The sequence below is a fragment of the Haliotis cracherodii genome, unplaced genomic scaffold (genome assembly GCF_022045235.1).
Source record: "Haliotis cracherodii isolate W230 unplaced genomic scaffold, xgHalCrac1.p SCAF_1, whole genome shotgun sequence".
Lineage (NCBI taxonomy): Eukaryota > Metazoa > Mollusca > Gastropoda > Lepetellida > Haliotidae > Haliotis > Haliotis cracherodii.
This window is the reverse complement of record NW_027266264.1, coordinates 35,000,989-35,021,076: the sequence shown is the minus strand read 5'-3', so window position 1 is coordinate 35,021,076 and position 20,088 is coordinate 35,000,989. Positions and strand designations below refer to the sequence as shown.

At 38.9% G+C, this 20,088-nt stretch overlaps 1 protein-coding gene across 1 annotated transcript; it reads right to left on the bottom strand.

Moving 5' to 3' along the window:
* Window positions 1–435: 435 nt before the first annotated feature.
* On the bottom strand, window positions 436–14,975 carry LOC139476845 (NADH dehydrogenase [ubiquinone] flavoprotein 1, mitochondrial-like). The gene is made up of 14 exons (XM_071259445.1): window positions 14,853–14,975; window positions 12,891–12,961; window positions 8,321–8,410; window positions 7,393–7,541; window positions 6,751–6,884; window positions 6,050–6,114; window positions 5,163–5,267; window positions 4,305–4,430; window positions 3,717–3,782; window positions 3,177–3,343; window positions 2,592–2,745; window positions 2,013–2,067; window positions 1,439–1,548; window positions 436–910 (listed from the first exon to the last, which is right to left on the bottom strand). Exons 1-14 carry the CDS (start codon window positions 14,896–14,898, stop codon window positions 833–835), a joined length of 1,416 nt encoding a protein of 471 aa, XP_071115546.1. The 5' UTR covers window positions 14,899–14,975; the 3' UTR covers window positions 436–832.
* Window positions 14,976–20,088: the final 5,113 nt, after the last annotated feature.

Below are 20,088 nucleotides of genomic sequence, written 5' to 3'. Positions count from 1 at the left end.
CTAATTTTAACCGTAGTTCGTTAAAAGCATATATACAGCATAACTACAGCAGATAGTCAGGACCAAAAAAGTAAGTTTGTTGTATCCGTCAGTTCGTTATAAGCGTGTTCGTTATAACCGTGGTTTACTGTATATGAAAAAACGTACAACTTTATGCATAACAACTTCTGGTTTCTTGCATACTGCGACAGTTCCATGAAGATTCTTACACCGTTATAAAAAATCATAATGGTGTACATCAAAACGTCGCTATATGCAATAAACCAGAAGTTGTTATTTATAAAGCTGTATGTTTTCTCACTTACTCACCAACTTCTAGAATGCCCATCAAACAGCAAGTGTAAGTATAAGTGTACCTTTGAATTGATAACTGAAATTTAATTCAAATAAAGACTCAATACAATTTTCTTTTAAAACAATATTTTATTTCACTAACAGTGACTCAGTGTGGTCAACGTAAACCCTGGACATTCTTGTCACCAGTGATACTTAAGTAAACCTAGGTGAAGCCCTAGGTATGTCACACTCATACACACAGGTACTGCCGACCTAGAAGGTGAATGTCTCAATACAGAGCTGGCTTAATCAGCATCAGTTTCACACTTGGTAAACAGTAACAGTAAGACAATACAATGTATCACCATTTCATATTATATGGATAGTCATTCACAAACAACATTTTTGGTGCAATTTTGTTAACGTCTTCCAAACCAACCTTGTGATAAACTGTATCATTCTCTAAACCACTTTGTACACAAATTGAAATACCACCAATACTCCTGGAAATAATTTACACTGTACAGTTCACATATTCTCCTCTATGTCATAACGTTCATGAACTTGCAGCTTTCTTCTGCTCAAACTCTTTCATCCTCCTTTCCAGCTCCGGCCTGTAGTGACGGATCAGGCCCTGTAAACATGAGTATTAGTACAGACATCTTAGTGGAAGGTGTAACACTGCTCTAAACACTATGTCAGTTACTGACACTAAGAGAGAGGCTGTACACAAAACAAAGGCACTCACCACACTGGTGGAACCCAGGAGCAAGCATAAGTTGCTAGTAGTTGTCTTTATCAGAGTAACAACTAACTTGATCCGGATTTTGTTTTCAAGTCTAAGAAAAACAACTAATTTTTTTCTTATATTTGAACTGTTACCATTTCTTGTTTTTTTCCAAACAACAACTTGAGGTTGAGGATTTTACAGAATGTCTATCTGACAAAATACCCCAAATCATCATGTATCAAAATAATCATTATATGTGTTTGATGGGGGTTCAGGGTAGATCTGAAAAGGAATTAATTTTTTCAATCAGACTTTTAACTTTTCAACTGCACCCATAACCATTCAAAATTCTTGCATTTGTATCCCACACCATCTTCACAATTGCGACAGCTTGTAATAGATTAAAAAGTACACCTGTCAGTTGTGACCCACCTGTACTGGCCATGCAGCTCCATCACCCAGAGCACAGATAGTGTGTCCTTCAATCTGCTTGGTCAGTTCATACAGCATGTCAATCTCATCCGGCCGTGCGTTACCCGTCACTGAAGTCAAAGGGAGATAATCAAACAAGGTGGACACAGGCTAAAAAAGGGAGATAATTATAATTCTTGTATCCTTGAATTAATCAAATCCATCTTATTGCTTTATATACTTATGTGAAAGAGTACATTAAAACCTGAAAAAATGTAGTTGACACTAAATATTTACACTGACAATGTATGGGCAAAAACAACATAATCGTCTCACAGATTTTGTTCAATAATGTATTTCAAATTATGTTTCTTGAAATTTAATCAAAACAAGGACAAGCAATATTCCAGCTATATGATGGCTGTCTGTAAATAATCGAGTCTGGACCAGACAATCGAGTGATTGACATCATGAGCATCAATCCATGCACTTGGGATCGATGACAAGTGAAATTACAGGTTAAAGAAACAGTGGTTATCATAGCTACAACTTATAAAATCAAACTATAAATAGTTTGGCTAATTTTGCTACTCACTGAATCTGTCCATAACCTTCACCATCCAGCCGGTGCCCTCTCTGCATGGTGTGCACTGCCAACAGGACAACAATATAGTATCCAAATGTTACAAATAAACCTCTACAATAGTATCAAAATCTAGGTCCCACCTTAAATTTGTTTTAACTTATGGTTATGACTGACAAGGACACGTTCACCTTTTTTTGTCATTTTGAAAATTATACTCCAACTGGATGAAACAAAGAAATGACTTCAGAATAGCAAATGAAAATTGTCATTTATGACCTCACCCTCATCTATCGAATTTAGAGTATGTAGACATGGGAGAGATGTCTTTATGCTAAATGGCAGTCACAGTTGTAATAGAGGGTTCATGCAACAAGGACAGTCGTGTACTGGCAACCACACTTGTCATATTAACATGTCATTTGAACAGACTCAAAACAAAGCTATGATGGGGATTGGATTCACAGTATTTATCCTAACAAAATGGAGAAACACTTGATAATGGAGGATGTTCTTTCCCCGAGGTACAAGTCATCATACTTTCATCTGAATCCAGAAAGACTCTGCTGAGAAATATCCATCTGTACTTACTTGTCCACAACTCTCATGCTTGTAGAAGTCCATAAGCCTTGCAATGCCACGGACGATATCAGCCTGGTTGTTGAACACAATGAGGGCAGCGGTTCCCAGGCCTGTCTGAACCTGGACTAGAGCATCAAAGTCCATCATGACGTCATCACAGACCCTGACAAACGCAACACATGGATTCATCAGTAAAACAAATCGCCACGCAATGCAATATGCCTGTACAGAGACCAAACAGATATTCATATTCATTGATATTCATGTATTACAATTTAGGTTATGGGTAATCGCCTGCAACTATAGAGAAATTCACTGTCCAGTTCTAAAAAATGAAGCACATATATGGAAAATGGAGCACTTTTATTTTTCATATAATTCATCGGGTAGGGGGGCTTTCCAATTAAAATGGATGTCCTGACAAGTAGGTTTTCACTGTAAATATGAGGTACACAGGCCTGAGCCTGACATTTGTAAAAGCTCTTTCACACAACTTTTTCAAATGCATCCAAAATGAGGCAAAGCATTGACCAATAATGGAAAACGATTGTGCTCAAGACAACGATATCGCCAAAGCCTACACCTTCAACTTACTTCTTGGGAATGAGTGGTGTGGAGGAGCCTCCTGGGATGACTCCCTGTAGGTTCTCCCACCCCCCGATCACACCCCCAGCGTGTCTCTCAATCAACTCTCGGAGTGAAATAGACATCTCCTCTTCAACAGTGCAGGGGTTGTTAACATTGCCCGAGATGTTGAACAACTACAAACAGCAGAAAATCAAACATCAACATATTCACTGTTTACAAAGATTCAGCACTGGGCCCTGTTCCACAAAGCGATCTAAGTCAATTGTAACTACCATTCTTTATCACTGACTTACGACTCATAGCGCTAAGATCGAACGGGGCCCTGATCAGTTCAGTGAGTGAGACATATGGGCTTATAATGAACTGTGGTTAACATAACAACCCAAAATTAGTGGTCCCTTTGAGTTTGTTATAACCATAACGTACTGTACATAAAAGATTCACAGATCCAGAACCATATAAAAACAAAAGACTTCTATGGTTACAGAAGCATCTCATTAATTTTCTAAATATTCATAAAAAGGCTTCCAGTTAAAAAACAAATACCTTGGTGCCACGGTTCCTCTCCCTTCCAAATGAAGCGAACCAGTCTCCCCCTCGCCTGCAGATGATCTGGACATAACACAAACAATTGTCTTCAAAAATCTTCAAAACAAACATATTGACAAAGATGAAATTTCATGATAATTTCTGTATTATTTCTTTTAATATAAAATATCAACATTTAATGTCTTCCTATTCCACCATTTTCTAAATGTCAATAAAAGACTTCATAAATTGAAAGTTACAAAACCTAAAAATTTTACATTACATTGATTTGGTTGCCAAAATGATTATCCAACTCAAACAGAAATATTGCCAACGATGGTGCAATTGGTTGGTTGTTGTTTCACACTCAGCAATATTTCAGCTATATGACAGCGGTCTGTAAATAATCGGGTCTGGACCAGACATCCAGTGATTGATATCAACGCAATTGGGATCAATGACATGCTTCAACCAAGTCAGCAAGCCTGACCACCCAATCCTGTTAGTCGCCTCCTACGTTAAGCAATAGCCTTTTACGGCAAGCATGGGTTGCTGAAGACCTTTACTACCCCGGATCTTCACGGGTTCTATGGTGCAATGACTTACCGGAGCTACTGCTACTGTTTCTACATTGGCTACAGTTGTCGGACAGCCGAACACTCCGACATCAGCAGGGAATGGAGGCTTCAGACGGGGCTTTCCCTGTTTGCCTTCAAGGGACTCAATTAATGCCTGTAAAAACAATCATTCATAATGACACGATGGACACGTCCACATATATCCCATATCATGCACTGCTATTTCTCAACAAATGGAATCTGTCTGTATGAAACACTGGCAAATGGTCACATAAGAAAGACTGCACTGCATAACCAAACACTAACTATTCTCAAATATCATGAATACTTTCACAAAATTGGAACAAGCTGTGTCATGGAAACAGAGATCTGGTAAACTGCTAACAAACATATGTCTAAGCTCACTGCCTGTGTTAGATTTTCAAATGGTAAGAAAATGTACAACTTTAGAGATAACAACTTCTGGTTTATTGCATATTGCAATGGTAATAGAACTGCATACTACATTCGCTGTAGTAACCACCCCGTTCCATTAATCAGCCCCTCATAAACTTCAAGACCCATCTGTATGTAATCTGTATAAACTCCCTACTCTAAGCCCGAAAATGTACATGACAGTCCTTATTTTCTAGTACAGGATTTCTTACAAATGACCCAGCAGTCAGTTAAAAATGAGGATATAATTGCCTTGACAATATTATCGAAATATTGTTGGAGCTTCATCAACGTTTAAACTAAGTTTGTTCTCTACTGCTTGATCTCTGGAAACAAATTAACTGCACTATGGTGCCCCCCCCCCCCCCCCCCCCCCAACCAATTTCCTAAGCATTGGGGCAGTAATTACTGCGAATACGGTACATGTATCCAATCCAATAGAAACACTCACAGTTTCCTCCCCACAGATGTAGGCCCCGGCTCCTCGGTGCACAAACACATCAAAGTCATAACCAGAGCCGCAGGCATCTTTTCCGATGAGGCCATTCTTGTAGGACTGAAATACAAGAGATCATGAGAGTATGTTGTGTGAAAAAGTCAAGTTTCTTTAACACTGCTGTGAACAATATATACTGTAACAGTATAGTGACATTGAATGTACTGAAGAAACTGTGGAAGTTTATGTGGACTGTAACAGTATAGTGACATTGAATGTACATAAGAAACTGTGGAAGTTTATGTGGACTGTAACAGTATAGTGACATTGAATGTACATAAGAAACTGTGGAAGTTTATGTGGACTGTAACAGTATAGTGACATTGAATGTACATAAGAAACTGTGGAAGTTTATGTGGACTGTAACAGTATAGTGACATTGAATGTACATAAGAAACTGAGGAAGTTTATGTGGACTGTAACAGTATAGTGACATTGGGGTGGGGGGGAGGGGGGGGTTGGGGGGGGGGGGGGGGGGGGGAAGGAATATCACTTGTCCTCAACTTGTATTTTCATGATTCAAATAAAACTGCTTTCTAATTTGAAATTAGCGCCGTAATACTCGAGATATTTGCTTTCTGATTGGCTAATGTTGACTTAATGTTAGTCACACATTTGATCGGTCAGTCAAAGTTTGCGAATTGCGAAAGGTCGTTCTGATGTAACCTGTAATGGGAAGTCCTAAGATCTGTTTAACGTTTGCGAGAACTAAGATGTGATATTAATGAGATTGGGTTAGAACATACCATAATGCATGGTTGTGTACTTCCGTACGTGACAACCTGAAGCAAATCAAGCCTGGACCAGCAAGCAAGATGTTGTTAACTGTAACAAAGCATTACCTCATTTATGGCTATCTGCAGATTGGAGGCTTCATTGTAGAACTCTCCTCGAATGTAGATGTACGCTGTGAATACAGACAACCATATCATTAACATCATCAACCCAACAGCATGAAAGACATTGACAAATAAACAAGAGCTGTTGTGACTGAATTTGTTAGCATATTATAACATAACAAACCTAGTAATACAATGTCAAATACATCAGATATTCATCTTCCTAAATGCATCCAGATGTTAGATCTATTTTGATCATAGAACAGTTCATTTCAACATTATATGTCATTCAAACAGGGATTTTTAGATATCCAGCTGGGTTTGGTACATCAAAGGCTGCCTTCTTTTTCTCCCCGAGTTCAACATTTTACTTATCAGATTGTGTAAATGACATGGTTGAAGTTCTGTGAAGTTCCGGGGTAGAATAGGTCTTCAGCAACCCATACTTGCCGTAAAAGGCGACTATGCTTGTAAAAAGAGGCGACTAACGGGATCGGCTGGTCAGGCTCGCTGACTTGGTTGATGCATGTCATCATATCACAATTGCGTGGATCATTGCTCATGATGTCAGTCACTGTCTGATCCAGGCTTGATTATTTACAGACCACCATCATTAAACCCAAATGATTTCAACCAAAAAACAGAATTTCAACCAAAAAACAGGATAACCAGAGAGCAAGATTCTGTATACAGGTGCTACCCACCAGCCCTGGCCCCCATGGCTTTGCCAGCCACCAGGCAGCCCTCCACCAACTTGTGAGGGTCGTGCCGCATGATATCCCTGTCCTTGCATGTCCCAGGCTCCCCCTCGTCTGCATTCACCACCAGGTACTTGGGTCTGCAGGCAACATACAAGCACCTCGTGTACACAGTAACACTACTATACAAATAGCCAATACTGAATAACTTAAACACTTAGCTCACCCAAACCCTATCCAGGACCTTTTTTCAAGACAAATTGTACATTTATCAGAACATTATGCATGGAAAGAAATAGTTTTGTTGTATGAAAATGATCATATCAAAATAAGGTTCGCCATTAAGAGTTCTTACCAAAGGGAAATAACAACTTTGAAACTCTTCTGAGCATGAAATACAAACATGATCCAAAGCATTTGTTCTAATCATAAATGTTAAGCAATCAAGTGTTTGACCCATAAACAAATAAACAATGTTGGCATTATTTTTATGTTTATTTACACACAAAAAAGTAAGACAGAAAACATGGAAAAATATACCTTTATACTTCACAATATACCTTTCTTATTATTACCAAAACTAATCTCTGCATAAGAAAAGGTTCCAGAAACAAGCTGTATTCCTCCAAACACAAACATATCTCTAACCTTCCATCTGATGGCTTGTTCATGAAGCCCCACTTCATGCCAGTAGGAAACCCAGCACCGCCACGCCCCCGAAGGCCAGACTTGGTGATCTCCTTCAGAATCCAGTCAGCGCCTTTCTGGATGATCTCCTTTGTCTTATACCAGTCTCCCTGGAATATCATCATCATCATCATAATCATCATCAACATGTAATCGGCAAGTGACATACATTCTACACACACTCAACACATACTGGGAATCAAACTTGCGTCTTGTCAAGTGTAAATGCTCCATCCCCTCAATCTTATTAAAATCAGATCTTTTACTGCAATACGAAACCTAAATGTATAAAGATATTTCCTGCATAGAAAGTTAGGTGAAGGTTCTTATGAGCCAATCAGCATCAAGGCTTCTAAATTCTCTAGTACGAGTGAAGTATTCATTAAGTCTATCTGATTTCTGTATCCTGAAAAAATATAAAACACTGCCAAAAACTAAAGGCATACTATTACATTGTAGATACCTGTATGTTATTGAGCCTGTCATTATTTTAGCAACACGGCATATACACCCAAAAGGGTGAACCACCAAGGGTATATGGCCTTTGGAGGTTTTCATTAGTGAAGGGGAAAATTTCTAAATCAAATGGTAAAGAAATGAAGCTGAATTGTTTTAGAAAGATGACCTCTGATTAGCTCAAGAACCCACACATTTGATTGGGTGGTCAAAAAATATGAGTATACTTTTTATATATTGCCTACAAAAATGTTCAGAGTCAGTGGTCAACACTAGACGGTCTAGACACAATGAAATATATCCAGTCCAGTCCATTCCTGCCTGGTGGTGCATGTAAGATAAAACAACCAGTCCTTTCACAATTTTCGCTTGTCTCAGACAAAATGGACAAGTGGACTTATCCACTAACAGCATACTGCTCTTTCAAACTCACCCTTGACATAGCTCCTTTGAGTTTCCAGTCATGTCGACCATAAAGGTTGGTGAAAATTCGGTCTTCATCTTTCAATGGGCCAAAAACAGTCTGAGAATAGAAAGAGCATTGTTACAGATTCACAAATCATTACCTGCAAATCAGACACATATTCAAAAGTTCCAATGCCATTTGTTCCTTGCAATATCACTGTGTACCATCCTGATGTAACTTCTTACTGTCATGATATTAAATTCAAATCAAAGTTACAGTTAGAAAGGGCAGCATCATAGGTAGGTAGACAATAGCGTGACATTGCCACACAAGATGGACGCATGTCTTACATTATACACATTAAAACAATCAAAGGGCAATGAGTTATAAACATGATGAAATGATACATCAATTTATGATTAAGCTACTAGATATATATGAAATAATTGTGCATAGATTATACATGAAATTTAATATATAGTAAATTAAACAATTGGCAAAATTTAGTCAAATCTAAATATTTTTCCCATTTGGATACTTATCCTGCATTACTACCTTAATGCTTCTACTGCTGTTCTTTGACTAGGAAGACAGAGCTGTGAGAGGTCCTGGTTACAGAAATTGTTGTGCCAACCAGTTGTGTGGCATCCTTCATCCCACAGCTACCACGTGACCGGAACAATGAAATAATGTTTTAGATGTATATAACTGTTCTAAATATGTAGGCTTGACTCGGAAAGTAAATTAGTTTCTTTGTAAACATGCATAACCTTCATTGGGTATTTTTTTCTCAGTTCCGATGTGTAACAGTCAAGACCGTCTGGGGTTAGTGACCTGCTGAGCTACCATTAGGGAACTGAAACTATGAACTCCTTGCACATCCTCAAGAGCCACATTAATAGAGATAATAACTGGCGAGGACAGAATCTGAGTGCCGAAAACAACCCTCCAAGATGAACTGGAAGGAACAATTGCAGTGGAGAGCCATGGTCGAAGCGACAGCTCGAATCACATGCTGTTGGCTCTAGGCGCGTGCATGCTGACTAGGTCGTAAGCCTGCAGGATAATGGATCTCAGCCATAGTGAGACCGGAATGAATAATCATTTCCAAGATCCATGTTGTGTCTTGGATCAATGGAGGAAAACCCTTAAGGTTTCAACTGGGCACAGAAGTAGTTCATCCTCGTTTTTGGAGCCCATTATCGATGATAAGGGAGGAAAGGTGAAGGATCTGTCTGGCTTTCCTGGGAGTTGATTCTTAGCAATGAAATCCCAGCACAGCCCAAGATGGACAGAACCATGCAACCGTACTGGGAGATGTCAAGGGCCTGTAACTCACTGAGTCAAGCCGCCGTAGCTAACACCAGAGATTGGAGAAAGACATCGAGAGGAGTGGTTCAAAGGGAGCAGTACAGAGCGACTTCAATACCATGTTCAAAATCCTAGGCTGGGGGAGGAAAGTTGGCATGTTGATCCTCCAGATGAAAAGACCGCAATAGTGACTGAAGTTGCGGGATCTTGGTCATTCCAAATTGAGGGCAACCAGATATATAGTTATGGTATTACCCTTGAGGAGACGCTTGTTGCGGAGATGGAGAAGGACATTTGCCATAAATTATGGTGACACCAAAATAGGGTCCTGTTTCTTATCCTTACCGAAGGATTCAAAGGAACCCTATTTGTCATCACACAGAGTATTTATGTGCTAAGAGCTGAGCCTGACAAGGGGATGGGCATCCGCTATGGAGTAAGAGGTTAACGGTGGGTCTGCCATGAGAGAAAGCCTGTACCCCTGATGAAGGATGTTGGCGACAAATGGATCTTGACAAATGGATCTTGAAAGAATTGTCCAGTTAGTCCACAATTACTTTGTGGCTTTGAACAGTCTTGACCTTTGCCACAAAAGGACGAGGAAGCCTTAAGAGAGGTGCGGCCTGGGCTGATAATTGCCTGTTTTACATGGTTTAAACTTGGATTGATTGAGATGTGCTCCAGTGCTATAAGCGTCATTTCATCACAGGCAAAGCTGCAGACATTTGCATGGGTTTCAGATATAGCGCTATTGAATAGCAGGAAGGCACTCTAAGGCTGACGTAGGAGTTGCCTCCGAACTCAGAATCCCAATCCATTAAGGTGAGATAACCAAGGGACATGGATGTGGTAATCTCCGCCAAAGCCACCTTGAGATGATTACGTAGATAGTCGATTTGATGGTGTTGAAAAAACATCATCGTAGGTAAATGATGAACCTGATTATCCTCAGTATCCGGATTATCCGCTGAATTTCTATCGGGTATACGAAGAGTGGTCAGCCTGGAGGAGCCAGTCATGTGATGTAAATCATCATCCAGAGTGTGTGCATTATCTGCGGCTTCAAAAGCAGGAATGGGAAAATCTAGCTTTCTGTAACAAGGCGTCTTAAAAGCCAGAGTGAGGGATAGTTTTGGAGAAATCGTCATCCAAGGCCAACATCAAATCTGTGAGCATAGGATCCAGTTGGATGGATGTAGGGGAAGACCAAATTGTGTCCTTTGAGGAGGAGGAGATGCTTACACACGCAAAGTAAGCACAGGAAAGAGACAAAATCAGGCGACAATCACAAAAAGGTAAGCCTGAACAAACCACCCTAGTACACCAGGCCATAATACAGTAGAACACAGATACAGCGATCAAAAAGGATACAACGAACTGTTAAACAATCCCCGATTTAACTCCCATATAATATCATATAAAATTTACGTAGATAACGAACTCTCTACAGCGAACTGATATGTGATCACCCACAAGCCCATCTGCCACTGATTAGTGACGTGTATACTGAACTAACAAATCTCACTCAGAGTCAAGTGTCACTGACAATGCAATCAGCGATGAATCAACACAATCGTGGCAAAAAAAACACATTCAGCAATGACGGATCAACATTGTTCAACTTTAAGGAATGTTATGAAATGTTATGAATTGAATGCTATGAAGTGATCACTGCTAATACAAGTCAATGCTGCAATTATGTGTATTGTGGTTTTTTTTATCCAAGGTGGCGGATGTTTCCGAGAGAAAATGTATATAACTAATAACAGATATAACAAATTGATTTTTCGGGTCCCTTGTAGATCGTTATATATATCCATGTTCTACTGTATATACAATTGAGAACATATTGGCTATCAAAAGATAAGCAAAGGATAACAATCTGGTTCTTAAAATTGAGGAGCTATGTTCTCAAACGTCTGTACAGTCCAATGACTAGCAGTGATGTGATTATATGTGACGTTGCCACTTCCAGTCACATGGTAGCTGTTGGATGAAGGATGCCACACAACTGGTTGGCACAACAATTTCTGTAACCAGGACCTCTCACAGCTCCGTCTTCCTAGTCAAATGAACAGCAGTAGAAGCATTAAGGTAGTAATGCAGGATAAGATATAAATATGTATTTTCTATTTTTGTATTATTAACCAAGTTACCATATTTTCTTGAGTAAAGTGCGCACCCATGTATAATGCGCACCCCCCTCTAGCGGGTTCAATTTTTGGAAAAAAGGAAATTTGAATATAATGCACAGAAAAAAATTACACAATACCCCTTCAGCGAAGTCCGGCAAACGAACGGGTGATGAGAAACTTTGACAGTACAAATTCGAAATTTGAGATAAAAAATCACCAGACATGTTGATTTACCGTTTAAATTGTATTTTTTTGGTTCAGCTAAGCATTGTTTTATATCCAGGGATTAAGATTACCTTGTGTATTTTCTCGTAAACTAAGCCGGACACAGCAATCAGCTGTACACACGTTTTCATGGAATCTACCGGTGATTCGCTCAAGACACACCCAATGATATAACTTTACAGTATTTTAATGCAAGGATCGGCAAAAGTTGTATCTGAAACTATTTTTTTATCAGGAATAATATATTCCAATATCTTGTTTATTTAGATGCAGCTTTTACTAAACATATTTAAAATAATAATAACCCTAAGCGAAGCAGCTGATCGCTATTACCGGGTATTATTTTTTACATGGAACCAGTCTGACCAGTCACAGTCAAGGCTCCCGTGCACGTGATCGCATGATCGCGAGAATTACGTGTTGACAAAGAATCGTCCAACAAAAACAAATATGACTTTTAACGAATTTATGATATATGTATCAATTCTCTGTCAACTAAAGTTTGTTTCAAGGCGTCAAAAGCGGTAATCTGACCATGGTTGCTGTTAATAATGGTGAGTTGTGCGATCTTCCGATCACTTCACACACGATTTTGCCTAAATTAATTAAAACAATATCAAAAGGAATTTTGAATAAAATTAATGAAATAAGTTACAAACAGAAGTCCAGATATACAAAGAACACTTTTTATAGCCAGACAATGTAATTACATGAATAATTTGCGAACTTCAGTATGGATTTGTTGACATGGTATTTCTGGTGTTACGTGCTCACGGTAATGTCTTTCCATGGGGGAAAAAACATCAAAACTCATTAATTCGTGTATAATGCGCACCCCCTTCTACACAGCTGTGTTGGTTTTTTTAAAAAGTGTGCACTCTACTCAAGAAAATACGGTAACTTTGTTAGCATGGTTAGTTTCAAACCTTTTCAGCTTTTGCTTCTGTTGAATTGGACCTCAAAGCAAAAGACAACTGGGGAGTGACCTGTTTTCTGGCTGGAACAAGACAAATGATGATCTGAGGTTGTGTAATTTGTATCTTAATGGATTGAAACAACTGATCTGTAAACATGATATATAGTCCCTGTCACACTCTTTGCTACTGACTTGTTCTAAACTTACACATAAGATAAACCATGGATACTTCTGTCATTGAAAAACTATCAATGTTTTTAGATAAAAAGAATCATAACCATGATGACCGCTTCATCATGTCAATGATAATCAGGCATTAATTAAGAATTGACCATCACTTTGAGTGAGTTCATTGGAGTATGAACTTTCATAGAGTGAGGGCCAAACTGTATGAACATCAGAGCTTGCGATAAAGTGAAAGTTAAGTCTCATAATTTTTCATATCACTAGTTTTACCTCAAAGGACGTAGACCTTGATCTATACACAATTATATAAGTATGTGTGACTTCATGTTTACACTGATATCCATACAACAACCAGCTGTATTGCGGAATAAAATAGTTCCTCAAAACGAGGTGACATGAGCTTATGTATGCTCGGCATGCTCAACAGGGTCAACTTTTGTAGTTTCTTTAGAACAAATGTATTCAAATAATATCCCCATTAGATGAGAAAAGTCTGTTAAGAACTACTTCAGTAAGTCAGTCACAATGTCAGTGTATCGTAATACATTTACATCAAGTATAAGATGTCAAAATGGCCGACACAATATACATGACAGGAGAGATTTTCGAAGTTGTTAATGAAGTTGTGCCACGTACATGTGTTAGTCATCACTGATCAACTGGTCGATCATTGAAAGGTGTAATTAAAGATGTGTCAAACAGACACTAAGGTAAATTGATAGTTGCTGGTCACTGTCAGTGTCAGCCTAGACACAGATTGAGTCGATACTACGATAGATTGGATGTGCATTTTGATAATTTTGCATCACAACAATTGTATGCACAATAATGTATCGGCTGCTGTTTGTAAACTCTCTGTCTGTATGTCTGGTGACTGACATGTTTTGCATCTAATTTCTTACTATAATAAGGGGCTTGAAATCATGGGACGATGACAAGTTGGTGCCCGATCGACTCTTCTCACTTGGCGAGGCATTATCACTATAAAATTAACAAGGCCTGATCATTCTGCCTTCCAAGTGTTGACAGAAATAAATGTTCTCAAAGGTAAGGACTTAATTTTAGTGTATTGGTATTGTTATTAGACACGTAATCAGAAATACTTTTCAAATTTCAGCTCAAAAACACAGTACATAAGGATACATATCACTAACAGATCAACAGCTTTTAACATTCACATATTTGACAAATTTAATATATGTGAGTAAGGGTAGTTCTACACCACTTTAAGCATATTCCTTTAACGTGTAATGTCAAGGAGGGGGACACCAGAAATTAGCTTCACACATTGTACCAATGTGGGAAATCAAACTTGGGTCTAAGGTGAGGAAATGCTTTGACCCCAAGGCTTCCTCACCGACCAAACACAAAAAAATAAAAATGATGGTCCCAAATCATAAACTACAAGTAAACTGGGATACAACTTTGGTATGGAATATTTTTCTAATTTTGATCATTTACAAACATGCTCATTTGAAAATCTAAATCACAAAACATTGATCATGATCCTCCATAATTATTGACATTGAGGCTGATGAAAAACTGCGGTAGAAATTGGCACTAGTCCTGTAGTCCTTGCCAAACAGTGACTGCCCAATAGTTATGGTATCATAAGGTAGTAATTTGCCATTGCTATTAATGTTAATGGGTTTGGCTATATGTTATAGGAACTAGGCCTAGTGGATTGAAAATGTTTGTTTCTACCGCTGAAAAAGCATGAATAACAATTGATCACATCGTGACGGGAAAATGCAAGGCCAAATGCAATTCATATTTTTCTTCTTACCAATCGATGACAGCAAGTTGGGGGTCACCCTGCAGAGACTAGCCATGATGAATGCCTACGAAATTGCTATACGTCTTGTGTAACCTTCAGAGTTTATATAAAACCCCATCCAACATGGCGCTGTCCAGTAAACAGCAGTGGCGCAGTCAAACATATTTTACCGACCCGTTTTCTTAATTATAGAATCATTCACACTCAGTGTTTTTATCTTAGTAGTCATCAGTTTGTAATTAATTAGGGAACACAATCGTCATATATATTTTTCGATAAGGATGGCCGCTATTAAACCGGTTTTATTTCCAATATACTCCAAACATAATGCGCCAGTATTTCATAGACAGGGGCCAAGTTTAGCTGCGGGTCTCATGTTTATTACCTTGACCTTGGACCGTATTTGTGCGACTGCAATGTTCGTGGACATATGCTCATGACATGCGTTGTGTTGCCAATTTTCTGTTCAGTACAAGACATTGTACTTGATACTTTGTGGGCATCTTGGGCTTTGTCTCTGTATTATTATGTATATCGATTATATATCATGGAATTTTACCGATTAAACAGCTAAAGTGGTATGTGACATATTTGTTTGAGGCAATTGATCCTAAATAAGATGGAACCGCAAGTCTTTACGTGTGCATTTGCGTGTTTCTATCTGAGGAGCGCACGTGTGTGTGTGTGTGTGCGGGGGGCGCAAAAAGCAATAGTGAGTGTAAACGTATCAGTATGCTTACAATATTATAAGTAAAAACTCTACAACGTTCACGAAGATAGAAAATAGTAACGGCGACAGATTTACTCCCTCACGGACACCAGAGAGACTTTAGAACCCCGAAATGTCATTGTGAAATGCTTCACGTTAGATTTCAAACATGAATAATTTAAATACGCTAGTATTTTCGACAACAATGCTATGTAATTACCCAAAATCAGCTGTCGTACCTGTATTTCCTTTCACTGGTTATTTATTAAAGACTTTTCTGCAATGAGTAATGCACTACAGTTTGATATTTCGGTGGGGGGGGGGGGGGGGGATGTGCACCATGCAATAAAACATGCCGTCAAGAAGTTATTCTTGTTTGCTATATGGCAAAGAAAATCTGAAGTAATTTAGCTATATGCTCAGGTGACGTATTTTCATACATAACCACGGTCGACAAGTCGGTTAAGATAAATTGTGAGAGAACGTAGAATTACATGTATCATGTCAATATGGGATCACTAAATATGCCATGCTAGATCGTGATGGCAGGCAAAAGTTCAAAGGCATGGTATCAGTGGATAGAAAGTATCGTGCCTGATGCAGATAATGTGTGAGACACGTCCCAAAATTTAAACCCCCTTGTCGTCACGTGCTCGTGGGTAAAGAAAGTGTTTTGTGTGTGCCCAAGTGAAAAAGTGGGTAATGCTAATTCCAGCCGACCAATTTCGGACATGTACGCATAAACTATCATATCTGTATTGTAAAGAAAGGCTACAATTACAGCAATTATTTTTCGTGTGTATAATTCGTCCATCACCTAGTGTATGTTACAAGCCCGTGAAGTATGCATGGGCCTATAACACCGCCACCCAATCTCGTTAAAATCAGATCGTTGTGCTCGCTACCGCTGGAGCTAGCGAGAACTCAGGTATGGTTTTCGTGGGATTTCCACCCTCTCCAAGTTTGCATGTCTGTCTACCAATCCAACTTCAAATAACTGGTTTCATCTAAGATATCCACTGAATTCCTCAAGTTTATAAGAGACCAAAAAATGTCCTATAGTTAAAAACAAATATATACATGTAAGATATAGTTCATATAAAAATTATTTATCAAACAGATGTAAAACTCAATAATTTGGTGTGTGTGTGTGTGTGTGTGTGTGTGTGTGTGTGTGTGTCCATCGGAACACCTTGTTTGTGAGTCTATTCTTGTCTAGGTCAGTCTTGCGTATTTACGAATTACATTTCAACTGATCTTTACTGCAGCAGGGGTCCAGTCCCTATCACCACCAACGGCAGCATTAGGAGGATGTTTTTGTGGACCCATAAAAAAACTCAATTGCTCTCATTTTTACAGATTTCGTGAATGATAAATTACTACTACCCCAAATCGCTGATCCATGTCCAATCGTTGACCATACCATTGAGTCGTACATTGTACATACGGAGAATGTTAATTTGGATATTAGTAATCCTAGCACCCTATTAGCCGAGCTTGCCACTGCCTTAGCCATGCGTGAGTAATCTGAATACTCTGTTATTAATAATCCTAGGTAACAGTAACTGTCAGCAATCTTAAGAGTTACATTTCCACAGCTAAAAGCACAGTTTGTCCTTGGTGTTTGTTGCCATACGTCAGCAGTGAAGAATTGTAGAATTCAGTCATTTGCTAACACCGGACCAGTTATGAAGACATTCTAAGAGAGCATTTAGGTTCGCTTCATTTTCGCAAGATTGGTGGGTTGTTTTTTTATTGTTAACGCCGCACTCGTCGATATTCCAGCTTATATGACGGCGGTCTGTAAATCACCGGGTCTGGACCAGACAATCCAGTGAGTGATATCATGAGCACCGATCCGAACAATTGGGATCGATGACATACATTAACCAAGTCAGCGAGCCTGACCACCCGATCCCGTTGATCGCCTATTACGACAAGCTGAAGGTTGCTGAAGACCTATTCTGACCCGGATCTTCACAGGTCTTTTCCGCAAGAACCACTAAGTCGTCTGCACAAGCCGATACACGCAGTTTCCATTCCCATCGTCGATCCTGACACCTATATCCAATGCATGTTAAGTAGTAATGAGTTCGTTTATGTAAATGTTGAACACCAAAAAGAAAAGAAAGAATCCTTGCTTCAAACCGGATCTCACATATTGGACCTTTGAGTTAAAACTCCCGTTAAGCCTCACATAACATTTAACACTTGTATAAAGATACAACATCTTCTTACATTCGTCCACATATACCAAGGTCCAATAACTTTTTCCACATAATATCCCTGTCAATAGTATCTTAAGCCTTTTTTAAATGAATAAAGGCTAAGAAAGTTCAATTCTTGAGCGACTTCCTCGATTCCGCTATAGATGTTAACGATGAACCGTGTTCCACTGTCGACCTTCCTTTTCTGAAACTTTTCCGCATACTTATACGGTCACTTTTTAAGACAGAACAATAAAGTTTATAGCTCGCGTTAGTAAGTGGTCATATTTATCAAAACATGATTCTGGGATAGGGTAGATAATGGCTTTCTTCCATTCGCTCAGCATTTTCTATTTGAAAAAAAACACGTATTAAACAGTCTGTGGGAAGAAGTGTACACCACTTGTATTCTTCAACACGTCCGCGGGTAGATTGTCGCATCTCGGTGATATCCCTTTACTTGCTGAGCGTATAGCTTCAAACACTTCATCGTAAGTGAAGGGACTGTTCTGGGGCACATTAGTATCTCGTGAACTCTCCCCCGCACCTCCATCTCGTGGGTGGGCGAGCGTGTCGTCAGGGTCTTCCCCGTTCAGTATTCAACTGTACTTCTCCCAGTTGCGCAACACTGTCTATTTATCCGCAGTCAGTTTGCCATCAAGGAGCCTCACCTCCACAGGAATATATTGGAATCTGCTATACTCAACTCCAATCTTGCAGACCTTTTTCCAAATTTCATTCTTATTTTCTTCACACAGGCTTTCTAATTCAAATAAACTAGTATGATTATATTGTTTATATTATATATTATTTATTCATTTTTTATTTTATTTATTTGTTTTAAAGTTTAGAAATAGTTTCATATAAAGCTTGCACGTAACAATTTGCATCTAGAAATTTATCCGGTACCGATGTCACATCATACTATATACATTTGACAGTGTTGGTTTCATTATTCCTGGCCCCGCCGGAACTTGCAATAGATAACGGAGAGATTGCCATGTCCCAGGAGAGGAAAGAATCATCGAGTGTTGTTATATCGCCTGTGCACTCGCTCATCCTAAATACTCTACCAGTTCTACTAAATCAGATGCATATGTAACCTTAACATTTGATAAAAGATTAACATGTTCACATGGACAAATGCAATCAGCCACAACCACATTTAACATTGTTTCTACCGTCCTTCAAGCAAATATTTACCATACATAAGAAAGTCTGCTTGATGATGCCCAAAGTGATTCCTGATTCATCAATGACCTCTCTAGTTGGGGGAAAGTCCACCCCTTCAGTGAGATCAAGCAGGGTACCACATCTACTGTTCAGATCACCACACACATACCTAATGTTGTAAACATGATAATTCGCTATTTGTGATAAGAGGGTGTCGTAAAAGTGAACAGCTTCAGTGTCTCTTGTTGAATATTCCGACGGTAAAAAGCATACACAAGTACAAAAGCAACACTTAATATCACACTTACGAACCAACTTTAATCACAAAATATTTTCACATTCAACATTAAGAATTGTCAATTTATAATCTAATCAAAAAATCATTTTTAATTAAAAACCCACGTCTCCGGGGCCCGTTGTGGCTTGTTCATGTTGATTGTTTCTGTGATGTCCATACCAAGAATAATCTGACACATTCAATATATTACTTTCTGTCAAAAGTGATTCCGCAATACCTATGACTTCAAAGTCGAGGTGCAAAACACATCTAGATCTCAAATCGTGACCGTCTGACATAGTATCACTAGCCCACCCGTTGACGTCCCAGAACCCACATGTTGCCTATCTATACTGGGATGACTTGTTCATCCGCCCGTGTGAATTCGCCCGTGACCTGTTGCACCCTGTCGAGGTCTCTGATTAGTCCGGTTGTTGTTGTCATGTGATGCTTGTTGATAAACATTTCCCCTACCACGTGTACTTGTAGTACTAAGTGTTTCCCTCTGGCGATCATGCGCGTCTGTGTCGTCGTGGTATTGGTGATGTCTTACAAGTGCGATCTGAATCATTCAAACAATGTTGAAACACCACTTGTATATTTCTACAAAATAATGTTTCATAATGTTTATTTATCTATGCCTGTTAATTATAACACAAGATGCGAAGACATATTGAGACATTGTGCCATTAATGACACTATTTACACAATGACGCACTACCTAGACGAAAAAGGCATCAGACCGTGAAGAATATTCCGCTTTTAAAGCACCATTCACTCACTCTTGTCAATCTGTTTTAAAATTTAACCCATGCACTCTCGGAGCTTCACCAGTGGAAGGATGAGTGAGTATGAGTTTATTTAAATGCGCATGCGTGT